Here is a 22442-nt window from a genome sequence, read left to right on the forward strand (position 1 = left end):
GAATGTGAACCAGCAGAGTGCCCAGGCCAAGAAGGTGACCAATGGCATCTTGGCTTGTATCAGAAACAGCATGGCCAGAAGCACCAGAGAAGTGATTCTGCCTCGGTACTCAACATTAGTGAAGCTGCTTCTTGAGTACTGTGCCCAGTTTGGGTCCCTCACTACAAGGACATTGAGGTGCTAGAGTGTGTCCTGAGAAGGGCAACAAGGCTGGTGAAGAGGCCGGAGAACAAGTCTTATGAGGAGCAGGTGAGGGAACTGGGGTTGTTTAGCCTAGAGGAGGCTGAGGGGAGACCTTATCACTGTCTACAACTACTTGAAAGGACGTTGTAGAGGGGGGTGTTGGTCTCTTCTCCCAAGTTATAGGAAATGGCCTTGAGCTGTGCCAGAGGAAGTTCAGATTGGACATTAGGAAAAATTTCTTCACCAAAAGGGTTATCAGACACTGGAAGAGGCTGCCCAGGGAGGTGGTTGGATCACCATCCCTGAGGGAATTTAAATGACAGGCAGATGAAGTGCTCAGGGATTTGGTTTAGTAGTGGATAGGTATGGCTGGGCTTGATGATCACAAAGGTCTTTTTTACCAACCTAAGTGTTATACAATTTCACATTCCTCCACTCCATTTGATTTTAGGCTCACAGGCTGGACTACAGATGTGTGGTTGACAACAATCGTGTACATTAGCTCTTTAGTCCTGCTCACGTGAACATTGTAGCATGAAGACAAAATGTTCAGCCATCTATCAGGAAAAACTTGGCTTTATGAATATAGGTTGAAATCTGTGCTGCCTCCAAAGAAGCCTTAAAACTCATCCTTTACCCACCCATCATCCTTACTGCTAACATGCTACCTCCTCAACACCTGCCCTTCATTTTCCAGTGAAACTTGGAGAAACTGAATTTGTTTGACAATCATTTGCCACAGTAACTGTGGATTAGCTTATGTCTCTGACAGTATCTTGGTTATCTTTGGTTAAAACACCTACTCAAACTTTGAGAAAACAGTTATTAACACAGAAAATTTCAGGACCAAAGAAGTGAATCTTTTTTCTCTCCCTTGTGGGAATGCCAGAGGTTTTGACAGGTATCTTCTTCCCTTTTCCAAGAAAAAAGAAAACAGGAAAAAAAAAAAAGCAGTACAGCTGTATCTTCAGCATTCTCAGAACAGCTCTAACATTGTGTCTGGAATTATTCCAGTTGTAAGAAGTTTGTGATGGCTCACAGTTCTAGGATAGAATAGTTTCTGTGAATGAGACAGGTTTCCATCTGAGCAGCCATATCTATTCAAATTGCTGCAAAACATACGCATCTTGACTGGGCTGTTGTCTTAGAAAACAAGAGGAAGACTAAAATCAACAAGGGAGGGGGGAACCTCTTTGCCACAGTCGCCCTCATATGTAGGCTGATCTGTGGAAAATGCTCACTTAAATTTTACTTCAACCACAGAGTTGCAAATCCAAAAGAAAGTTCTCTTCCGTAACAAAAGAAGTCAAAGAAACTCAAATGCAACCAGCATGTAATAAGAATTTTATTGAATACATTTGAAAAAAAAAAATTGGAGCATGAAGACGTGAGATTTATTTCTGCATATAAGTTTTACAAATTTGCAGAATCTAACCGCCATGCAAAAAGACATCTCCCCCCTTCAGCTGTAATCCAAGACTCTCGTAATGGCAAAATTATTACTGCCTTAAAACAGTGTTCCAGACACATAAGTTATTCCTTTAAAAAAATATCGTGAATGAAGATAAAGAAAAAAATTTAGCAGCAATTGGGAAAGACCAATGATTAGCAGGTGCAGCATTTAACCAGCATTCATGCCATGTTTGAAGAGCGCAAGCAAAATATGCAGTACACAGAATAAGTAGATTTTTTTTCAAGGCAAAATTCCTAGTAAAACTAATCCCTACACTACTGAAATGGTGACTTAATAATGTACGTGTTCCAGAAGATCATCCAATGTCCACTTAACATCAGTGCCATGTAAAACATAAGAACCAGAGCAGCTGAACAGCCCAGTGTTTAACAATGTATTGACATTAAAAATAAATTCCAGCTCTTCCAAGAAATGTTGTTGTAATACGTAATGATAAGTAGAAAGTGGGCTTATACATGAGGGAAAAGATTTCTGTCACAAACTTGTATACCCATGAGATCTCTCATATTAAAACGGCATTGTACATCAGAAGTTTCATATGCACCTGGACAGTCAGTTTTGACACCCAATACATTGTCTACCTGTGTAATACGCAAACTGAAACACAACAGCTAGAGACACATTATAAACATATGGCTGGGCTGCGGCAAGTTTACTAACTTGTTAAATACAGGACAGCTTCTGAAAACATGAAAACCAGGGTAAATTGAACAGCAAATATTCCAGCATATAGTTGTTTGCAATTTACTTTCACTATTATTAGATAGGTGAAAGCATATGCAATCAAAAACCATCTAGCCGAGTTTTAAAATCCTGCTTTTGATAAAGTACTGTGATTGGTTTGGTATGCTTCCATTCTTTTCATCACCTCTCCATGTTCACTAACAGAAGATAAGGCCAAGCAAATATTGTACGGAGGTGTCAGCTACCACCATCCATGTCAAGACATCATTTCATGAAACACTAGGAGATCCAACATTGGTATTTTGAAGCCTGTTCTGAGCAACTGCTCAAAACACTCAAATTCAGTAAGCTATAAAGCTTTTGCAGCTTTATGATAGATGCAGACATATGGTTATAAAAAGCTGCAAAGAATTAACGCAGTTAAACAAGATGCTGATGGCAGTTTATACTAGCTGAAGGTTTATCTTTTTATTTTGAAATACATCACAGGCCATACAAAAGTAGGCAATTATTTGCAAACCCCATACTTTCTTGCCTGATCAAAGCTAGCTTGTTTGTTTGTCTTACTTTTTTTAAACAGGTGAATTTTTAAAATTGATTTTATTGCCATCGACAGGGAAAGTCATTAAGGAATTTCATAAGTCTCTTTAATTTTGCGCTGAAAGTATAAACAACAGAAAGAGAGTAGGAGGAATGAAAAAAAAGCAAAAGCAAAACTGAGGACCATGTTTACAGGAGTTTTCTTCCACTTACTGCCAAGTTGACTGTTACCAGCAGAATATACTTTGAAAGGGTATAACAAATAGTGACAGGGTCCCAAGCATTAGCAGCAGAAGGTATATTAATCCACATTTCTCCACATTTAGCGTTTAGAATACCAAGGGAGAACAAGATTTGCTTAAAAAATTCCGTTTCCCGAGAAATTCCATTTACCACTTTAAAGTGGATTTTATATGATGTAAAACCTACTGCACGTTGAGAATGCAAATAAATTGAAAATATGTTACAAAAATGTGAAAAACATAAGATATTTAGGGTATTTGTATATCCATATGGGTAGACACACGTTTCAACTTGCTTGTTAAAGAAGAACTTTATCCTGGCGTTTAAACACTGCTCATTTTGCTGTCCAAGTTCAGAGTTCTGCATACAAAAAACACAGATGGTACACCAGTAGCTACAGCTATACAGAATTTCTTGTCTACTGAAGTGATTGTTCTTAGTATTATACCAAGAGCTCCACTTGTTGGTTCAGAACACATCAGGGAACACCTGTTCAATTTTTAGAGGACCATCTGCAGGCATCCATTCTTATAAGCCTGACCCCTATCACATAACAGTATGTAACATTTTCAAATTATTATTATTTTTTTAAAAAAAGGCATTATTAGAAGTTAATAGAATCTTTTGAGCTGGAATTTTTAATAGAGGCCCAAGGGAGTCAGCAACTATCCAAGTCACTGAGGAACTGGGATCTGGAAAATAAGGTCAAAAAGCACCAGAACAAATTTAATTGATATAGCACTGGTGTTACTTTCTCCGTGTCTGGGAATGGTTTCTTTGGCAAAGCATTTCCTACCACTTTATGCATGAAGTAGGATTTCAAGTACTGCTAGAAACAGAACTTTGAACTCAAATCAAATTATACCAGTTGGAAAACTTAGAAATCCACATTTAACTTCAGAATGCCTTTATTACATTCTGTCTTTCCCTTGTCGTTGTTCAAGGTCTGCCAAAGTAGGTTAATGAGCATCCACACATTTCAATAGTCCACAGGACTGTTTGTTTATATATATATATAAGTTTCAGAACAATAAATGATGGTGTACATTTTGCATGACTCATACAAAAACATTGTTTTTCTTTCAACTGCAACCCCAAATTAAGAACCTATTTTAAGTATAAAAGGAAAGCAACATTACTGCATGGATAAAAGCCTCATCTTCAAAACTGTTTTGTTTTCAGCCATAAATCTTTACTGATGGATGACTGAAAACAAAAATAATTATTTAATTTCTAATTACAGTGTTTTGCTTATGGTGATCAAAAGAAACAATTCTATTTTTTTAATTCAAAGGTACAATTATGGTTTGAGGCAGACATTTTAAAGCTTGTTGTTCATTTCTCCCAAGATTCTTCCAGTAGATAAATTCAGTTCCTAGACCTGCAGAAACAAGAGCTATGCATGTCTACATGAAAATAATTTTCTTCAGACACCTACAGTGTATACTGGTCTCTCCTACTACACATATCCATCTACTATGAAAAAAGAGTCACAATTTTGAATGTTGCAGAATAGGACAGAAAATATATCCTAAAGACTGTTGAATATATACAGCACTTTGGTAAATTTCCAACAGTCTGCTGTTTGTATATTCTTCACAGCTACGATGCTAATTTATCTGGGCATTTCCCTGTCCATCCACTTTTATATTTAAAAATTCAAATACCAAAACGTATCGGAGTAAAAAATAGCCTCTTGCCAACTTTGGTTTCATTTTAATCTGATCTGCTGTTTTTATAAATGAAAGACAGCAAGAGTCAGCAAGTACTGAGATTCTTCGCAAAATACTGTTTATTCCATAGTTTCATAGGACAAAAATGCAACTCTACCAAGAGTTCTTTCATATTTATGTTCATGCACCTTTTCATTCTAAATGCAGAAATGCATGCTATTCAGTTTGTAAGCTCAGATTTTTCTATCTGTATTACTATACGCTGCATAATGAACCGTGCCGAATTTAACATGTGCTACCCAGTAGATCCAGTCTAAACCGAACACTTAAAAAATTAAAACACACAGTGGACTGAGAACACGTCTATTTGGAAAGTCAGTGCATGGTAGGTAAGGTTGCAAGTAAAGGGCAATAGCTCTTTTACTCTAAATCCCCACGAAGACACTCCAATTAGAATAAATATACTCATGGGAGTAAGAGCAAAAATAGCTATTACCATCACATTTACATCCCTATTTACCGTGTGTCAAATTTCTTCGTAGAATGGAACATTAAAAAAAAAAAAAAGAATCTATATAAAAAGTTAAATATTTGATTACAGTAGCAAGTCACCATTTCATAATGGGAAATAACTTGTCTCTTGGAATTATTGATCCGAATTCTCTTTTTTTTGTTGTGTGTCAGATGCCGGCAATTCAAGACTTGCCCATAATAGGGGCTCTGCTTTTCTCATAGTAAGCTCAATCTTTGTAGCGGTCATGTTTACATAACTCCTCTTTACATCGATTACCTAGAACAGAAAACAGATTTCACACTTCAAGAAACAGAATGCTACAAAATCGGGAATTAAGTTCGGAACAGCACTTTACCATTAAGTATCAGTAGATGTTTAGGTAGGCAGAGTTCCCTCTGTTACCTAGAAAAGTCAACTCTCTCCCATACCTAAGCCACAAACACTTGTCTGTGCATACACAATACATATGTTTGCTTAATACATACACAAGCACACAATCATATGAAGTTAAGGGTTTTCTGCAACACTACTATCATAGTGTTGGGATCTTAGGAAATATTGGGACAGAAAAGACCTCTGGAGGTCACATTCTGCTCAAATCAGCATCAACTACGATGTCATACCTGATCTCTTGGGTCATTAAATTCACATTTAAATGTGTTACTGATGACAAGCAACTGAATTTCTCTCAGTAAGTAGAGTAATGAGGAAAATCAAACTCTTCCAAAAGAGAGGAAATGGAAGGTTTGTATTATGTTGTGTTTTGGGTTTTTTTGTTAAAATAAAAAAATTATTATACTTACTCCCCATAATTTCACACTGCGATGAAATTCCTTTTCTCCTTCAAACACAATATGGATATTTAACTTAAAGGGAAAAAAACCAGAAAATTTTGTCAGGCTAATAAAACATTTGACATCTCATGTATGTTTAAGCAAAATATATCACATGAGGACTCAGACCCTGCAATGAACAAAGTTATCAAATTGTCCCTTGAGCATAGAAGTGAAAGCCTGTTCTAACAATCTGATACTGTATCACAGTCAACAGCAGCCTTATATATCCCATGTGAATAAGAAATCAGAGAAGCATCTTAACACTTGCTTAATAATAGTAGCTGTGGAATTGCACACCGTGAGGCACAATATTAAATTTCATTAAACCCCATACAATGAAATTATGAATCTATAATTATTTACACATATGGTGATGCAAATCCTTCATGCTTGGGTTTTAACTGTAGAAATAAAATTTAAGATTTATTTTGACACATTATATTGTATCTTTTAAAAATGCCCATTAAAGTATAATGTACAAACAGAACAGAAAAATAATGCTATACATACTTTAACAAACACAAATGCCAAGAACAAGCTGTTACTCAAAAAAGACTTTTATGCAACTCTACCTCTGCCTCGTAAAGCAGAAACCAGATTTACCTAACTTCAAGCTGCTCTAAGAACTAAAAAACAGAACTGCATCTTAAGGTAGACACTCACCATTGTGCTATTTGCTTCTACATAGCTCAGATCAGGAACAGAGTTTTTTGCATATACAGAAATAGTGACTTCTCCTCCAGTCTGGTGCCAGTCATGCCTGCATGGAACTACTTTTTTTCCCTATATAAGGGGAAAAAAAAAAAAAAAAAAAAAAGACGACTTAAAATTGCACTCAGGAGTTTGTTTTTTTTACGAAATTAGGATAAAAGCCCAGGACTATTTTAATAGCTATTAAGTAGGCCTTATAGACGACTACATTGCGTGTTTACAGGAGATGCAAGACTCCATTTATGGGTTTTTTTCACTAAATATTTCAGCTACCAGTCCATGACAAATGTTAGAAATGAGAAAAACAATGCTTACAACAGAGACTACAGTAAGAATATAGAGCACTGGGATAGAAAAAATAATAATTAAAAAAAATTCCAAAACAAACAACCAAAAGAAGTTAACTGTTGAATTAACTTCGTTTCCAAGACCACACTTATCCTGCAGGTATATGAAAGGAACTAATCAAAGAAAAAGAAAGTCATGACTCCAAGAAACTTCCATATTCCTGCAAAAAAATACTGCATATTATCCTATGTTCTTTGATCCAGGAAAAACAAAGTTAAAAAAAACTCTAAACAACAACAAAAAGTGAAGTCAATTCCACCCCCCACCAGCTACAAGGCCATTATTTCAATACAGACACACTTAATATACCGAGTTTCTTAGTATCTGGGTAAATTCTTCACAAGAATACTTTACTGCTTCAGGCTCACAACTTCAGCATTTTTTTAATCCCTCCTTTCGGTATTTGAACATGCTTTTTAAACACAAACATAAATATTCAGAGTCAGTAGCAACTGCTTGACTTAAAGGAAGTAAAGGACTTGCAAAGAAACTGTTACAGAACGAGATAACAGAACTACACTACATACCATTATTTCCTTCTGTGAAATGTAACTGGTGTTTGCAATATCAAACTAATTTTGTCTCAGCCATAGAGAGCATACTCGTAACAAGAATTTTGCGTTTACCTCTGCCCAGAATGTGATCAGCTAATGTTTTTGAGGTAAGCGTTCAGTTCCATTGTTACGTTCTATAGCATTCTCCAAGAATCTTTTTAAACCCTGGATGGAAGTATTTTTCACTTTGTAATTTTGGAGTTTGTTCCCAACTTTGCAATGAAATACCTACAAACTAAAGAGATGCTCTCTCTATATTTGTTATACTGTTAGCTAAACCAAAACATTCAATCAGATTTAGTTGTCTTTGAGGAAAGAAAGACTTCTAATAATATTTTAAAGGAATACATACGGAAAATATTCTGTATGGAATACCAAGACACTCTTAACTAGCAAAGCAGGAAAGACTGCTGGTTTTAACCTCCAAATTTGCCAAAGCCACTTTTATAGTAAAACACTGATACTATGTAGATCACTAAAAATAAAGGTTGTACTCTATTACAAGTTTACTTCTACCACAGATTACTTCAAACCATTTCTCTGTTGTCATGCTGTACACAACATCCTCCACATTATTTCAGAGTAGTCATCTGTGACAGCCTGACCACAAAAACTCCTCAATCAAGATATGAACCACGTTTCAGTATTCAAAATTCAGAATGGCTACCTACAGAATACAACATCAATGCTACTTACTGCATCCTTTTTAGTCCAAACATGTGTTCCTCTTGTGCAGCCTTCTTGAGCTAAAAACGTATTGAAGTCAGACGTTTTTCTTTTACAGCAGCTCCAATACTTCATCCTTTAAAATATGCGAAGTAATTAACAAACAATATTTAGGATACTATTTACTGTGAGCATTCAAGATGTTTACTGTATGCAATCACAGAATCATAGAGTAGTTCAGGTTGGAAAAGACCTTGATAATCATCTAGTTCCAACCTCCCTGCAATGCTACTGTTAATTTAATACATCAGTATTGCTATTTTTAACTGACAAAAAAATACGGAATGAAAACCAGGCAACATTCACAAAGAAAGCAGGAACACGCAATAGACTAAAAAAATAAAAAGTTAAAGTTAAGTGAATACTAACCCTTCATGGAATATAGGTACACCAGAATGGTATATACACACTTCTTCTGTGCTCTGTGGTCCTTCGTATGTCTAGTAAAGCAAAGCATTTGAAGTGTATTACTGTTACAGGACATGGACCAAAGGGAAAAAAAAGCAAAACAAACCACAACCACAAAAGAAACGTTGAACAAAGTATAACAAAATTTTTGAGTAAATAATTCAAACCTAATAGCTTGCCCTGGCTTTTCCACATAGTCACTCAACTTTCATTCACAAAAAGTTCCCTGGCACTCCTGCAATAATTTTCTATCAGTTCAATGGCATTCATCGATTTTGACGTCATCTGTGTTCATATACGTCACTTTAGGTCCTCGGAGATATCTATATTTAAAAATACTCTGAATATTCAGTGAAAATCAGTACTCAAATGGAAAATAAATTATCATTCATAAAACACATGGAATATCAAAAGGAATTAAATTAAACAGTATCCAATGCTGCCACTGAATAACATATCAGTTCTTCCAACACAAGCAAGAGACTGCTATAAATTCTCCTCCAATCAGAGTTTCAGTAGAAGATGCAAAATCTCTCACACATCCAGTGAAATCCCTACTTAAAATCTACTGTCCTGTTCTGTCCAGTGCAAGGGTGTCAGTATAAAAAACTTTCAGTTTAAGTTACTATGCAATATAAAGAATAATTTTGGTGCCAGAAGTGTTAAAGCATTATCTTTGTGGATTCTTCTGGCAGTAAGCATGACTTGATAAGACTGGAAGATGCTTCTCATCCATACACAGATGATCAAGACCAATACAAGTGTTATAAATCACCTCTCACAAGTATCATATTTAACATTTTAATAAGAAACATGTCAGTATCATGGATTTGGCAAGCTTCCTAATTAGAAGTTCAAGTCCGCCTTAAGAAAAATTAATCTTAAAACTTACTGCATTCACAGTACAAAGCACCCTACATTTGTCCATACTAGAGTGGGTTATCAAATGTGCATTTATTAAGCATGGACCTCATGCCGCTTCCAAATCAATGTGTCACACATGAACAAACACCCACAGAAGGAAAACCAAACTGCATGCTTAATTTAACAGCTAGGTTTTAAAGTGGAACTGAACCACTTACTTTTGAACAGCCTGCATTTTTACATGCTGTCCCAATCTTGATTTCATCACTGTCTTCCTCTGTAAACAGAATCGTGTTATAGAAAATAGCAAATGAGTCATATTATGTATTAAATATTTTGCTTTTATTAAGAATTAAAACAAGCTAAGGAGTAGGCTAGAAGGAAAGCCCTCAAGCTGTTTATTTTCTGCCTGGTACAGAAGTCTGCCAGAAACGAACAAAGAAACACAAATGACACAAACATTCCAAAAAGCTGTGTTACCTATTCATCAGACCCTAGGTTCTATACTTTTGCATTGTCTTAAGTGAGGAAAAAAAAAATTATGAACAGGATTATTACAATCATAGGGGAAGAGAGCAATCACTCATCTTGTTTGGTTTTGTAAAACTAAGAAGGTAAAAAGCTCCAACTGCTGTCTATAAATACACACAAGGAAAGAATTCGTATACCAAGTAGAAAGAAGAGCTAAATGACAATTTTGGCACAGGAACAGGAGAGTATAAAATAGCCACAAAAGTAGGTTGAAATCAGAAAGCACTTCTTAAGGATCAGTGCAGTTCCAGAACCACATTCTAAAGAAACTGTAGGAATTAAAAAAAAAAAAAAGAGGGAAAACTGATGATGGAGAACCAACTAAACTTCAGAGGAATTTCTCTGGTTTATGAAAAGCTTCATATGACATCATGTTTGCAATAACTCAGAAGCAGAGTTCATTTGTTGGGAGACTCTTTCAGTCAGATATTTAGAAATGAATGTTCCCATCAAGTCCACTCTAACAAGGACCTCTCACAGAACAGGAAAATCATGGTCCTAGCAAAACAGGAACATAAAGGTCCAAGTCTCCACATTGGTCACATTTAAACTTTGATTATCATTTCCTAGACTGGAAGGTATTTCCCCAATTATTAGGAACAAGAACATAATTACATGAAATAATTACTTCAGAAAACAACAATGAAATATAGCATTTTGTTCATTTCTGTGAGAATTATCATTATATACGTACTTAACCTCCCTGTAGCCTTACCTTTTTTCTCTTCATTTTCTGATGATAGTTTCAGTTTATCTAGTGCTTGCTTCAAGGAAGCTGAAACTTTCAGCTGCAAATTTGTCATTGGCTCATCTGGACTAATAAATGAATAAATAAATAAATAAATATCCATGTATTCACGTTAGCTTTGTGAAAAATAATTTACAAAAGACAACAAAGTAGCAACTTTCAATCTTGCTAATAAAGCTCTTCGTTTCCAACAAAAAAAAAAATAAACTAGATTTGTAAATGCCAACTCTTACTGTTTACTGAGAAACAGACTATAAGTTTAGAAGGCAGTCTTGGCTTTCAACAGGAAATGCCAAATATAACAATAAAAATAAATCAGAAAGATTAAGGAATCTAAATACAAGCACTCTAAATTATCTTTTAAGACTGCCAGTGGCATTCTAAGCTATACGCGGCTTTACATTGCAGTTTTGTTTCCCATGAAACTAAGTCCTAAGAGATCCAGTACTACCTTGTCCTAACCAGAATTCCTTTATATCATTTTGAAGCACAAACTCTTTTAAACCTAATTTGGGAACTTTTACACTATACGAGGTATGTAACACTGAATAATCAAATGATCTTTAACTTGGCCAAATGAGCACAGGTTTGGCAAAACAGTTCCACATACTGTACCTTGGCCTTTGAATTGTTTCCAACGGTTTTGGTGCCTTAATTATGTGTTCTTGAAATTTGGGTTTCAGTTCAGCTAACTCCTTTCGCTCAGAGGTAGTTTTGACTTCTGGTTTAACAGGTTCAGGAGGTTTCTCACTGTTATGGCGACCCTTTGTGCAACCCTACAGTGGAAAGCATATTTTTATATACATATATACACACATACACAGTGTAGTTTGTGTGCACAATTAAAAATTACCAAACATTGCAACAAGTTTTCTTGACTTATTTCTTCAGTCTAATCTTCTGCTTTATCTCACTCTAAACACCAGCTGCAAAGGAAATCCTACGACTAAAGTAGAAAATATTTTCATTTGGACTAACATTAAAGAAAAGCGCATACTCTATGTAATCAAGCAAAGAAACAAAAAATATTGACCTTCCTTCATTGTTAAGAAGTGTCTAAATAGGTTTTGATAGAAATAATTACTACTTCTAAAGCTTGAAAATAAGACTCAATATTATGCCAAGAAAAATAGTACATGCCAGATTTAAGATAGTTTTAACAAAAGTACATAACTTTTAAATATAAGTACACATACAACTTAATATTTGTAACTGTCATTTGACAAGTATAAAAAACTGTAAATATGCATGAGTACATACCACAATGCTTAGGAAGTCAGAAAAATCTGTAGTTCTTCTCTTACAACATGACCAACCCTATAAACATTTCGGAATAAAAACAAAACAAGCATGACTACCTCACTTGGCAACAGCTTATAAAAAAACCCAAAAGACTAATTATATTCCTATACAAGATGAGGCACATCATGATCAGCGATTATTTTCTTCCCTTCTTTGCACAATATTACCATCTGCATTTTTAAAAGCCAGAGAAGCATGTCACAACTGCCATTTCTATTTCACTCACGCTGGCTTAATCAGAAAGTTCAGCAAATGTCAGGCAATATTTCCATGACAAGTTAGGTGCTAACTCTCTGTGACAGAGAACAGAAATGTTGTTTTATCTCAAAGTAACACATACGCAAAAGAAACAAATGTTATACCTGAGACTAGGCTCACTTGTGGCAGGATGTACAGGCCCCCTTCCTAAAATGATGAGGATTTTTCTTTTCCCCTTCAGCATTAGACAAGTCTTTCAACTGCTTACTTCCCACCACAAAGCTGGATATCTGCATCATATAGCCACCTATCCAACTACAACAATCAAGAGCACTTTTCATCATATAAACCAGATAACCCATTTCTGAGAAATTATCTTGCCTTTCTGACTAGTGTATCTTAGAACTCAAGGAACCTTATTAAAGGCAACAGTTTGACTAATAAATGCACCATCACTTTGAGAGCCTAGGCAATGTGACAACAACAGGTTTTAGGTAGGTGGTTCTAAAATATCCTCAAGGTATTATCTGTTTCCACAGTTGAGGAGACAAACTTCACCCTGCCTGCTTAGATTACCCAGAATTCATAGCAAGAAGGAAAGGGCCCATACCAAATTATGATATTTTTTTAATCAGGACAAATGATGGGATAAGGGGGGGGGGAAAGTAGTACTTGTTTTAAAAAGAGTGCATATGTAAGATACAGAAGGAGTAATTTATAATTTTTATAATCTTTATAATTACATAGAAGTTTTATGTACTGTTTTCAGTTCAACTATTGTTTTGTACCAAACAAATTGTCATGCTTTAAGTACCTGTTTCATATTTGATCTAACAGCATCTGTCCTAATTTGTGAGTGGTATCCTGTGGTTTCATGTACTGCAATATGAGCTATAGCTCACAGAAAATATGCTACCCAGCACATATTCACAAGCTTCCATGAGCCCAAAAGACACCACGTTATGGGACAGGGTTGAAATGCGCTACCAGCAGAAGCACTTCCCGAGTACCAAGAAAAAATGCTTGTCCCAAAGCTCGGTTAAATAGCAGTTTGGTATCCTGAGAAAGGTCATTTAAGCTACATCTGTTTTAATACAGTGAACAGTGCCAGGCTCCCTTTCTGGACACCAGATCTCTGGTCACACACTATTAAATTGTTAAAATGATATGCAGTACTGTTTTGGCAGCAGTCTCAGATAATCCCCTGTAGGCACTTAGGATGCATCCAGCAGATCCTGAAGCAGGAAAACAGTTTAATGTAATAAGCATGGGCTATGCAGTTGGCCTGAGCACTGGAGATCAGTCACAGGTATATTTAATTCACTACTGAAGACGTAGCCTAAGAATCCTGGACAACTGCATCTTTCAGATTAACAGAATGCAACTGTTTTTTGCAGTAGGCAAACGTCACATACACATTAGTGCTCTTGCCACATAAAACCATAAACAGCTGGTCTGAATTCCAAGCAGGCTAATTAACTGAAAGAATATGACACCTCTCAATGCCTCCAAAGACTTACTCAGTGGGCCTAATGAAATTCTTGAGACACATAAGTCAATCAATAGGAAACAAGTATCATACAGACTTGCATGACATTTAGACCATATGAGTACAGTTTCTTACTTCTTGAGGTCTGAGTAAGCATGCTTTTCTAATTTCATGGTGTTGCTCAAATGTGATAGCCTGAATATTGGTTTTTACAACTGAAAGATTTGGAATTGAAAATAAAGCACACTGTTTTACATAAACTGAAAAAAAAATAAGACGTAAAAAGCTAGTTGCATACTTACTTTGAGAGCATCATGGAAGACTGGAACACCTGGATGGTAAGTGCATGAATCTAAAAGAAAATAACTATTATTAACATCCAGGCACACTAAGAATCTTTATTCATTTGATCACAAACCCAGTAAAAAATTCACATGTGGAATTCATGTAAGTCACCAGCCATCACACTTCCCCCAAGTACACATAATTATGAGAAAAATACAGGCTTCACAGAACAAGCTTTCTGAGTGCACATATTAAACCTAAATAATTCATTTTTTTTTTCCTGTACTATACAACACAAACTGGAAAGCAAGCATCAAAGACAAACTTCTACTCTATATGGAGCAAGTAAATATTCCATGGAGCATCCCTTTCCTTCATAAATAATTAGTCCTTAACAGTAATTTAGAAGAAGTAAAAAAGGTGGTTCTATGGACAATCAATACCCATAAGATACCGCTTTACGGCACCAAATACACCTGGCCGAGGCTTTCTATCTAGAAGCTCTCGTTAAAACATTCTCTTAACACAAATCCCGAGTTCCTTATTTTATCCATGATACTTCGCTTGGGGTTTTTTTTCACTGTTTGTGGAATCGTAGGTCACTTAAGGACTGGAACTCAAAGGCCAGTCTGCCACACATACAATTCAGACATGTCAATACTATTAACTATTAATAGTTTCTGTACAAAAGCTAAACTGAAACATGACCTCCACTAACTGAACTATTTATATTCACCTATGTTTATCAACACTACAGCTTTTTATGTAGCAATTGCTCCTCGTTCACTAAACAGATATTTTTTTTTTTCAAGTGTAATAGAACTGCTTAAATTATATAACTTCTCTGATATATACTGCATGGATAATATTTTAATGACCTGACTCTACAAGCGATGGGAAACACTAGCTATCTTTTAGCCTTTAAAGTACAATTTTTTTGTTGTTCAAAACAGCTAAACATAAAAGTGACACAAACAGTAACAACTTTAATAAGCCTCCATAAAACAGAAGAGTGAAAAATATCTACAATTCATATAAGATGCGAAAGAGAAGAGTGATAAAAAGCTATTAGTAATCTGTTTATAGATACTGAGTAGGCTTAAAGACAACTTAGTTTGTTATTTTCATTTTTTATAAATATGTAGATTTCTAAGAAAGCTTTCTTAGTAGAATTTTCTTTAGTTTTATATTCAGTGTCTAAGACACTAATACAGTCTGACAGATGTGGTGCTTTAAGATAACAGTCCCTACCTTAACTCAAAAGGAATATATTTTGGGGTGTTAGTCCTTCAGCTGGACCTACATACACATCCATTAACTTCAACCAATTCCTTCAGGATGAAAATCCAATGCTTTTCTAAATGTAAACCTCTCAGGAAAATGAAAAGAAAAGTGGTTATTTTGTATAAGAACCCCAAGACTTCACTGCTAAATCAAATAAAAATAGAGGCTATTCTTTTCCAAAACTATGAAAGTATTACTACCATGATAATTACGATGACAAGCTGAACTCTGCAGCAAAGTTTATTTCTGAATCATAAGACTTAAATTAGTATTTCTAATCACTCACAAGCATGTGGGTTTAAATGAGAGGTGCTGTTAGTCAGTGCAACATTTTTAGAGACCAAAACCATCTTATGGTCAATTAACTCAGGGATGTCTATTCTCCAGCTCACAACCTGGACACAGACAAGTGCCTATTTGTCCATCTGGCCAAGTTCAATCCTTTCTCGTTCCCAAAGCACTCTGCAAGACATACACCACGAAGCACATGACAGCCCACTCAGCTGCTGCTACCTCGTGAAGGCCATGCCTGTTCCACAACAGAAGATGCTAAGACAAGGAGTTCTACAGTAGCTGAAGAAGAGGCAGTGGGACTCAAGCAGTAAGCAGTCTGACCATTCTGCGTACCAGAGGACAGTAAGACATCACTCATTTTCACTCATGCTGAGCCAAAAAGCTCTTATCTGACTGAAGTTTAGATCCATAAAAATATCCCATCTCAATCTAGATGGGGAAAACAAATCACTTTGCACACATCAATGGTCACTTGAGAACTTAGAAGCATATCTATTTCTGATTTGTCAGAGTTCAACTCCAGGCTTTAATTGCTATTCTACCATTTTCTCTACCAAAAAAAACCCCAAACCAACCAACCAAACAAAACCCCCACAAAACCCCCAAATCCCTCCACTCTCCACTCTATCACCAAGAGAAACAAGTTTTTTTTCAAAAAAAAGGCACTTTCTCTCACCTTCACATCACTTTTGGAGGTGCAACTACTATGTTTGGTGGGCTCTTTTTTTTTTTTAATGCTAATTTCATACACAAAACAATCCCATCCTCACAATGCACACACTGCTGTCACCTTACTGCTACATCCTTGCTTATTCATTGAAGCACTTTATTAGTCTATTTGTTAAAGGACATAGTAGAAAATAGTGCAGGTTATCCAAACTTACAAGTTATTTATAACAAAATCCTGTTGAATTCTTGAGGATGGAATAACACCTGTCTATATACAACTTCCAAACCAACTTGTTATCCTGCAGAAACAAAGGATACTTTGCAAGCTATGCTTTACAGCCCCAAAGTACTGGAAGATCATCACACCTTCATTCAGCAACTTTGGGAAGCTGATACCTTCAAATGGTTGCTGAACATAGAAAGCTAACTCCACTGAACTACTTCTCACAGCGTTGGAAAAGAAACATAGAAAACAGGACAAACATGTCACAGCAAGAGCTTATAACTAGTTCACAAAGAAGGCTCAGCCTAAGAAACAGAAAAGAGGATCAAGAGGATGCACTTTATAGGAATGAAGTTTGAACCGTGGGGACCAAAGAAGGTTAAAGAAAACTGACTTTGGGCACAAAGACTCAAAAAGATCTAGGCTACTGTTTCTTGCAACTCCATTTCTCACTCACTTCACCTTAGAGATACATAAAGTAAGTTTTCCTCAGGTCTGTAACTGTATTTTTCCTGCAGGTACAACATCACCACGTTTCATCTAACCAAAAAGGGTATGAACAAGCATGAAAGGTATATTCTTCTGTTCTGTCAACGGACCAAATTAAACCACATTAAGAAAGATCCAAATGATAGCCTAAACCAAAATATGTTGCAGTACAGTGAAGAAATTGAAACAAACATATAAAATACACGTTCCATCTGTTTGTGCACACTACCTTTACAACTGCCATTAAACAGCACTGCTTTCCAACTTAAATCAAAGTGTGCTTGTACTACTTGAAATTTTTAGCAGCAAAATGTGACCTTGCCTTGAAATGGATTAGAAATGGTCATTCATAGGTTAAAAATAAAGTTTAAAAACCAACTACTGCTTTTGAAATTCTACCTTCTATGACAGATGCTGTCATATGTATGGACTAACTACTAGTTAACACACCCAAAATGTATGTGAAATTTGTACCTCCATCACACGTGCTACAGATAAATTCATAACTATGTATTCCAGCCACAACTGTTTAGACATACCTTTAATGCTTTCCCTCAGGCTGTTTTTTCTGTGTCTCTTTAAAAAGCATACAGTCTTAGTCAGTTGCCACCGGCTCACTTTTTGGAAACAATGAGAGTTTCTACAGAAAACACAGGCCTATATTACTTCAGCCATCAGATTCCAAAGAGAAGATTAATGGTCACTTAGATCAATCACCACTATGGGAATATCTGCAGTGTAGACAGAATGTAGATAAAAAAATTGGAAGATTTAAAAAGTGCTTCAGGGCCAGAAAGCCTTATTTCTTACCTATTTTCATTTAAGAAAACCTCCTAATACTATGTTTATAGCTTAGCTATTAGATTATGTCAATATAGAACATCTTATTAAAGGGTTAAGTATTTCAGTGTTTGTTTAAAGCATGTACCAGCTTAAATACCCACAGTATTTTAGAGGTAAACCTAAAGAGCTCTGAAACAACATTTGCACTTGACAGACGTATAGTGTTAAATATGGATTTAGATGCCTAGCCAGCCACCATCCCACTGACCTGGGTGAAATTTAGGAATGCCAAAAATTATAATTAACTCCACTTCCGCAAAAAAAGTCCAAACAAGGCTTTCTGAAATGGTTTGTGACTACATTTACCTTTAGAATTGCTTAATCTAGGACACGGTAATTCCAGTAAGTGTTCCACTCACTTACTACAACAAACTTCATCTCAAGAAGTTGTTTTCCCCAATCCAAGCACCACACAGTTAGTACAGTCCTGTGCCAACCACATGGCATCTACTACAACTTGGTCACAAACACAGGAAGGCAAAGAACCGTTATTTTAATGAGTGCAAGTCATGTGTCCCAGTGAAAACTTTTAGTGTAAAAAGCCCTATCTGCTTTGTCTTTGGAGACAAAGAGGTGCAGGGTCTGGTGGTGGAAGAGATCATTAAATGGCAGCATTCCACAACCATACCTGCTTTTGCTATTACTAACATTAGCAAGTCTTACTTTAAATGATACTCCTCTCTTTGGAAACATTTAGCTCAGAAAAATAAACAAGTTTTATGCCATGGTTCTTAATCATGGAATATGTACATGCTAGAACATGTTAACTTCCTTTTAATCTTGAGGGTCACTAAAAATTAAGCTAATGCAATGATGCCATTCTAGAAATTCTGCCAACAGTTACTTTACAAACCAGTTTAGGGCAAGCCTCCTGAGAACTCAGACCACCCTTTTGCAGCCTCTGTGGAACTATAAAACTTAAGATAATAGCGCCTTAAAGATGTTTCACCACTTGGCAAGACAGACATACATATGTCATAAGACATTTAACTACCTGCTACAAGTCTATACACTATAATCAAGAAAGTCCTACTACTTAAGATAACTGCTACGTATGCAACACCCACAAAGGCAAAAGAAAGATGTCTGTTGCTCAAGGCCTCCAGCTTCTACTTTTAGAGTATAACGTAGTAAGATACAGAACTGGTTCTTAGTGCCTCTCTTCCCTCATCCCGCTGTGAACAGTTTTATTACAGAAGAACCTTGGGGCCAGGCTCAATGCCAGCCCTGCAGCCCGCGCAGGCTGTGCTGCCTGGCAGTCACCATGCCCCACACACAGCACCCTGCAGCAGGGCTTTACCCCAGCTCAAAAGCAACACGGAAAAAAACCCACTAGTCTTCCCAGAACAGAACGAAATGAACTGTGACCAACACCTCACACTGACAGACCAGCGGAGGTGGGAGATACAGGGACACACACAGGTCCATGCTCCTCAGCACTGCTGGCCTGGTACAGGTAGGTCCTATTACAATAAGTGGAATATTTAAGTTAACGTAGAGTTAGGTTTCATCTAAGTAATTGCATTTTTTAAAAGTTATACAGAATGTCCCTCTGATAGTATGCTTTGTATCAGACAATGTTTCCATACGCTGTTCATTCCTTGAAGATGATAACATCTGTGTGAAGTATGATCTGTGCTGAAAAGATGTGTCTTCTTCTATAATCACCTCGGTTTGCCGTCCTTCCCCATCTCAAATGACAGGCAGGCAGACAGCTGGCTCCAAAGCTTCAAATTAACAAGAGTTTTGACTGTTGTGAAGTTCATAATAACCTAAAATTAGTCCTTGTAAAGTAATAGAATAGGTATAAGATTTCTGGGAAAATTCATACGCACGCCTATAAATGGCAAATATATTCCGTACCCAGCTTTTTTCTCGCTGCACATGACTGATGCACATCACTCCCTCCTGTTGCCCAGCCTTGATGAAAGATGCTTGCTTTCTAAAACTCCAAAAGGAGTCTCGGAGAGTTTATTTGCCGGCATTTTCGGTATCGCAGCCCCGAGCCCGGGGTGACAGCCCCGAGCCCTGGGTGACAGCCCCGAGCCCTGGGTGACAGCCCCGCCTCGGCTCGCCCCCCGCATCCCCCTGCGGACCCTCGCAGCGCCCCCAAACCGAAAGCCGATGCGAGGAGGGACGAGGGAAGGCCCCGCGCCCCCCTCCCGCCGCCGCTGCGCTCACCGTCCGTGTTGGTTTCGGGGTCGAAGCGCTGGCCGCAGCCCCGGTTGTAGCAGAGTAACGACATGGCGGCGCCCCCCGCTGCAGCGCCCGGCGAGGCGGCAGCCGGAAGCCGGAAAGAGACGGCGGGAGCCTGCCGGAACCTTCACGAAGCTTCGGGGGGGGGAAGGGAAAGGGAAGAGCGGGCGGCCGAGGCTGCGCAAACGCCGGGCGGCGCGGAGCCGCGGCCACAGGACGAGTAGGGAGGAAAAGAGGGAGGAAAAGAGGGAGGCGCCGGGCGGGCGCCGGGCGGGCGCCGGACGCACGAGCGGGACGCATGCGCGAGGGGTGCGGCGTGTGCGCGCGTGGGGGCGTGGCTGGAGCGTAGGGGGTGTGGCTTGTGTAGGGGGGCGTGGTTTGCGCGCGAAGGGGTGTGGGTTGTTCGTAGGGGCGTGGCTTACGTGCAGGGACTGCCGCGCGCATAGGGAGCGTGGCTTGTGCGTAGGGGGCGGGGCTTGAATATGGGGGCGTGGCTTCCAGGGACGTGATGTCAGGGGCGGGGCCTGCGCGCGGGGGGCGGGGCCTCGGGCGAGGAACGGGGGTGGCTGGCGGCGGCGTGGAGCCCCTGAGTCACGTGACGAGCTGAGTTGGAAGGGTCTCGTAAGGGAACCATCGAGTCCAACTCTTGTTCCTGGATAGGGTAACTTAATAATTTACACTGCATGTCTGAGTGCTGTAGGAAGAAATCATAGAATAGTTTGGGTTGTAAGGGACCTTAAAGATCATAGTATCACACAATAATCAGGTTGGAAAAGACGCACTGGGTCATCGAGTCCAGCAGTTCTTATCAATCATTAAACATGCTCCTCAGCACCTCATCCACCCATTCCTTAAACACCTTCAGGGAAGGTGACTCAACCACCTCCCTGGGCAGCCTGTTCCAGTGCCCAATGACCCTTCCCATGAAAAATATTTTCCTAATGTACAGTCTGAACCTCCCCTGGTGGAGCTTGAGGCCATTCCCTCTTGTCCTGTCCCCTGACACTTGGGAGAAGAGGCCAGGTCCCTCCCCTCTACAACCTCCTTTCAGGTAGTTGTAGAGAGCAATGAGGTCTCCCCTCAGCCTCCTCTTCTCCAGGCTAAACAACCCCAGCCGCTCCTTGTAAGACTTGTTCTCCAGCCCCTTCACCAGCTTTGTTGCTCTTCTCTGGACTCGCTCCGGAGCCTCAACATCCTTCTTGTGCTGAGGGGCCCAGAACTGAACACAGTATTCGAGGAGCAGTCTCACCAGTGCCAAGTACAGAGGGAGAATAACCACCCTGGACCTGCTGGTCACGCCGTTTCTGATACAAGCCAAGATGCCATTGGCCTTCTTGGCCACCTGGGCACACTGCTGGCTCATGTTCAGTCGGCTGTCAACCAACACCCCCAGGTCCCTCTCCTCCAGGCAGCTCTCCAGCCAGACTTCTCCCAGTCTGTAGCACTGCATAGGGTTGTTGTACCCCAAGTGCAGGACCTGGCATTTGGCCTTGTTAAACCTCATGCCATTGGACTCAGCCCAGTGGTCCAGCCTGTTCAGATCCCTTTGCAGAGCCTCCCTACCCTCCAGCAGATCCACACTTCCACCCAGCTTAGTGTCATCCGCAAACTTGCGAAGGGTGCACTCGATGCCTTCATCCAGGTCATTGATAAAGACATTGAACAGGGCTGGACCCAGCACTGAGCCCTGGGGAACCTCTTTTAAAGATCATCCAATTCCATCCCCCCTGCCATGGGCAGCGATACATCCCACCAGACCAGGCTGCTCAAAGTCCCATCCAAGCTGGCCTTGAAGTCCTCCAGGGGTGGTGCAGCCACAACTTCTCTGGGCAGCCTGTGCTAGTGCCTGATCAATCTCATGGTGAAGAAATTCTTCCTTATATCTAGTCTAAATTTGCCCCTCTCCAGTTTATACCCATTGTCCCTTGTCCTGTCACTAGAAGCTTTTGTAAATAGTCCCTTCCCAGCTTTCCTGTAGCCCCTTCAGGTACTAGAAGGTTGCTCTAAGTTCACCTTGGAGCCTTTTCTTTTCCAGGCTGATCAAGCCCAATTCTCTCAGCCTGTCCTCGTGCTCCAGGCCTTCTCTGGACCTGTTCCAACAGTTTTCATATCTTTCTTGTATTGAGGATTCCA

General features: G+C 38.7%; 1 protein-coding gene across 2 annotated transcripts; it reads right to left on the reverse strand.

Annotated features, from left to right (window-relative positions):
- Positions 1-1504: 1504 nt before the first annotated feature.
- On the reverse strand, positions 1505-20533 carry CHORDC1 (cysteine and histidine rich domain containing 1). 2 transcript variants are annotated; one of them, XM_069883321.1, is made up of 11 exons: positions 20295-20533; positions 14329-14378; positions 12298-12354; positions 11653-11813; positions 11005-11105; positions 9977-10035; positions 8856-8926; positions 8457-8562; positions 6811-6930; positions 6115-6177; positions 1505-5587 (listed from the first exon to the last, which is right to left on the reverse strand). In XM_069883321.1, the coding sequence occupies exons 1-11, from the start codon at positions 20356-20358 to the stop codon at positions 5444-5446; spliced, it is 996 nt and encodes a 331-aa protein (XP_069739422.1). In that variant the 5' UTR covers positions 20359-20533; the 3' UTR covers positions 1505-5443. The 2 variants fall into 2 exon arrangements, with proteins under 2 accessions (XP_069739422.1, XP_069739424.1); XM_069883323.1 differs by lacking the exons at positions 14329-14378; positions 20295-20533 and adding an exon at positions 14120-14207.
- Between the last annotated feature and the right edge of the window lie 1909 nt (positions 20534-22442).

Source organism: Phaenicophaeus curvirostris, chromosome 1 (assembly GCF_032191515.1).
Source record: "Phaenicophaeus curvirostris isolate KB17595 chromosome 1, BPBGC_Pcur_1.0, whole genome shotgun sequence".
NCBI lineage: Eukaryota > Metazoa > Chordata > Aves > Cuculiformes > Cuculidae > Phaenicophaeus > Phaenicophaeus curvirostris.

What these genes read in the sequence shown, in the direction of transcription:
- CHORDC1 (XM_069883321.1), bottom strand. Translation starts at nt 20,358, where the DNA reads ATGTCGTTACTCTGCTACAACCGGGGCTGCGGCCAGCGCTTCGACCCC. An exon ending in GAAACAATTCAAAGGCCAAG is followed by an intron (nt 11,106 to 11,652) that starts GTACAGTATGTG and finishes TTCATTTATTAG; the next exon opens with TCCAGATGAGCCAATGACAA. An exon ending in TTTGGACTAAAAAGGATGCA is followed by an intron (nt 6,931 to 8,456) that starts GTAAGTAGCATT and finishes CCCCTTATATAG; the next exon opens with GGAAAAAAAGTAGTTCCATG.